A 3,518-nucleotide genomic window follows, 5' to 3' on the forward strand; every position below is an offset into this window, starting at 1 on the left:
AGATCTGCGGTTTAAGTCACTCAATATTTTGGATTCTGAAAATTTTTTTTAAAATTATTAATCCTCCATTACACCGTTATTAAAAAATAAAAAATAAAAAAGATGAAGTTGGCTCCCTTTTTGGTCACCAACACACTCATCTATACCCAAATAATTATGACTCTTTTCACATGGAAATATGAATCATGTGGGTAACTGTGTGATTGTCAACCCAATTGTTTCATTATTGAGGTGATGTTACGCCAACCTTTATATTATAGATAATTTTGAAATTGTAATCATACATTTCTACATCTGGAAGGATCCACATATTGGAAGAAGGGGGCACATGTTGGGTTCAATTGATGGCTGTTATTTATTATCACAAAAAAGAGATTAATTTATTATATAATACATATTTATTTCCAAAAGTTTTCTTCCTCATAATAGAAAGAAATAAATGCAAATATTGTTCAGCTTAAATCATAGATAGCAAGCCCCCATAATTAAAAAAAATGCAATTAATTTATTGAAGAAAGAATGATTGTGATCATATACTATACTCGAGGGATCTCTATTGACCTAACCAAATAATTAATATTATGAACGTGGTTTCACAAATACTTTATTATTATTTTGTGTTTCTTTTTTTCTTTTTTATTGGGAACGTGGAAGTCGCCATTGCTGAAAGAACAAAAAGAAGGCCCAAGTCGTATTATTTCAAATCGTTATTTTTCTTACATTTACCGGTTCAACCGTCACGCGGTTGGACCGGCCATCATTAAACCCACTATATATATTGATATGCATGGGAGCATTTTAAACATCAAACTGCAAAAAGCACTTTTGGGTTTTCTTCTGTAGTGATTTTTTAGCAGAATATGGACTCAAAGAAGCTATTGTTTTCACTCATCTTCTCCCTCTCTCTTTTCTCTCTCCTCTTAGGTTGAATTTATTTGCTTTCTTAGCTCTATGCAAGTTTTTTCGTTGTGTGTTTTTTTTTGATAATATGGAGTTCCAATGTTTTCTTTTTGATTCTGTTTAGGGCAAGGATCAGCTCGTTACCATCATCGTCATTTTCATCTCCGGCCGACCAGGCTCTTCGTGTTTGGGGATTCCTACGTCGACACCGGCAACATCAATGTCAACACTTCTAGTGCTCGGAATATTCCTTATGGAATTACTTTTCCTGGTGTACCTTCGGGTCGTTTATCCGATGGCCGTGTTTTGACTGACTACTTGGGTAAATATATATAATCTTTCTCTATCTCTCTTCTTAGCTTTTAGATCATTTTGGAGAAAGGAAACATTTCAAACAAATGGTGAGCAGAAAGTCAAATCTGAGATGAACGAAGGAAAAAAGATTATTAAAAAAAAAGGTCTTGGTTAACCCAGGTGGGAATTTCCTTTTTGATCCCCCACTCGTTATTGTTTTAGGTTATTGATATTTTGAACAAAGAAAGATAACTAATGAAAGAATGATATGAAACAAAAATAAATAAATAATTGGAAAAGAAATGGATTAATGATCGCAGAAAGTCCAAGACTCGAGAGTGGTTGATTGTCTTGATATATTTAATATATAAAAGTATTGGTCGGCAATGAATTTATTCCCTAGAAGAGTGTATGTATGTGTATATGTATGTATATATATATATATTAGTGCAATATGTGAAGGCTCAATTTCATCCTTTAATATATGTATCTTTAACTCGTTAAGCTATTTTGATCGACAAAGATGTATATATATTATTGGTTGAAGAATAGAGATCTTATTTAAAAGTAAAGTGAAATTTTGTGCATCAACCCTTTTTAAATTTAATAAACAATTTTTTCTTAATCTATGAGAAAAATTATTTATTCTGAAATTTGTGTAAAGATAAAAAGAGTTTTATCCTCGAGATCTTTTTTTCTTGTTTTCTTGTAAATGTAGACACTTTCATGATCTAGTCACATGGTTTGCAGATTTAAGACATAATTTAATAATTATTAATGTTACTTTCAATGTATTTCTCTTACCCTGTTAATCAGGAAAAGACTCATTTTTATAATGAGATCGAAATTTAATAATTTAGACGAGTCTCTTCGATAACTAGTTATTTCGTTTTTTATTTTCTGTTTTTAAAAATTAAACTTAAAAACACATTAGCTACTTCTTTTTGTTCAAAATGCCAAAAGAGATTTAATGTAAGGTTTTATATGTAAAACATGTAGCAAGATATTTTGGGCTCAAGTCTCCGGTCCCATTTACTACTTGGCAAAATGTTGGAGTTAAAAGACCCAGAAATGGTATCAACTTCGCTTTTGGTGGAACTGGCATATTCGATACATCATTTCCTTTCCCAAACATGACGACTCAGATCAACTTCTTCCAAAAGCTCATTGCCAACTCTATATTCACGTTGAATGACATCCACTCCTCTATCGCCCTCGTCTCCGTCTCAGGCAACGACTATTCTTTTTACCAAGCCACAAATGGATCCATGGAGGCGAGTCAAATATATATATTTATCACAAGCTCATTCAATTTATGTCTAATCTCTAACCTTTCAATGTCATGTCTAAAAGTTCGATCTTTCCATTACAGGGATTCAAACCATTCATCGTCTCAGTAGTAAACCAAATCGCTATAAATTTGAAACGCATCCACGGGTTGGGAGTGAGGAAAGTAGTTATGATGGGGTTAGGGCCACTGGGATGTCTTCCCGAGCTCACAGCTGCATCCTCATTCAGCAAATGCAATGCAACTATGGACTCATTGGTTGAATTTCACAACGCTTTACTAAAGCAAGCTGTGGAGAAACTAAACAAAGAAACAAAGGGATCTCCTTTCTTCATTCTTGATATCTATGGCACACTTTTGTCCATCATCCAAAACAAAGGAAGCCCTTATAAAGCCAGGCCAAGATTTGAGACCCCATTGAAGCCATGTTGTTTTGGAGTAAGTAGTGAGTTTTCATGTGGAAGTGTGGACAAAAAAGGGAACAAAAAGTACACTTTGTGCAAAGATCCTAAATTAGCCTTGTTTTGGGACTCGGTGCACCCTACGCAAGAGGGATGGTTTGTGGCATTTAGGTCTTTGGGATCCAATCTCAAAAAACTTTGAATTCATAGCTAGAAAAATGGTGTCTTTTTTCTTTGTGGGTATTTGAGTTTGTTTATTTTTCATTTCTAGATATTCGTTTGAACAGCTTAGCCCACTTCCTTGTTTGTGTGCTTGCTTTTGATTTGTTTTAGTTGCCTTTGAGTTTATTGCCAATAATGATCACTTTTTGTGGCAAATCTCCAATATATTTGTATGGCTAATTAATAAAATATGTGTTCTACTTCTTAAATATTTGAGTATTTCTTCCATATATTTAGTCTCTATGGTTAATTTTCAATTTAAGTTATTATATTTTGACCGTTTTTAAATTATACTTTTCTTATTGTTGAATGTTTAAATTAGTTAATAATTAACTTACATCTTATCTGATATGATGTATACTGCATTGAGAGAAATTTATAAGAGGAATCACGCATTCTAAGAGGTAAAAAAA

The 3,518-nt window shown here is 32.8% G+C and overlaps 1 protein-coding gene across 1 annotated transcript; it reads left to right on the forward strand.

Moving 5' to 3' along the window:
• The first annotated feature begins 792 nt into the window (after positions 1-792).
• LOC111005765 (GDSL esterase/lipase At5g03610) lies at positions 793-3,314 on the forward strand. The gene is made up of 4 exons (XM_022277389.2): positions 793-924; positions 1,025-1,222; positions 2,194-2,468; positions 2,567-3,314. Exons 1-4 carry the CDS (start codon positions 861-863, stop codon positions 3,083-3,085), a joined length of 1,056 nt encoding a protein of 351 aa, XP_022133081.1. The 5' UTR covers positions 793-860; the 3' UTR covers positions 3,086-3,314.
• The last annotated feature ends 204 nt before the right edge of the window (positions 3,315-3,518 follow it).

Source organism: Momordica charantia, assembly GCF_013281855.1.
Source record: "Momordica charantia cultivar OHB3-1 chromosome 1 unlocalized genomic scaffold, Mcharantia_2.0 BLBB01000001.1, whole genome shotgun sequence".
Classification (NCBI taxonomy): domain Eukaryota; kingdom Viridiplantae; phylum Streptophyta; class Magnoliopsida; order Cucurbitales; family Cucurbitaceae; genus Momordica; species Momordica charantia.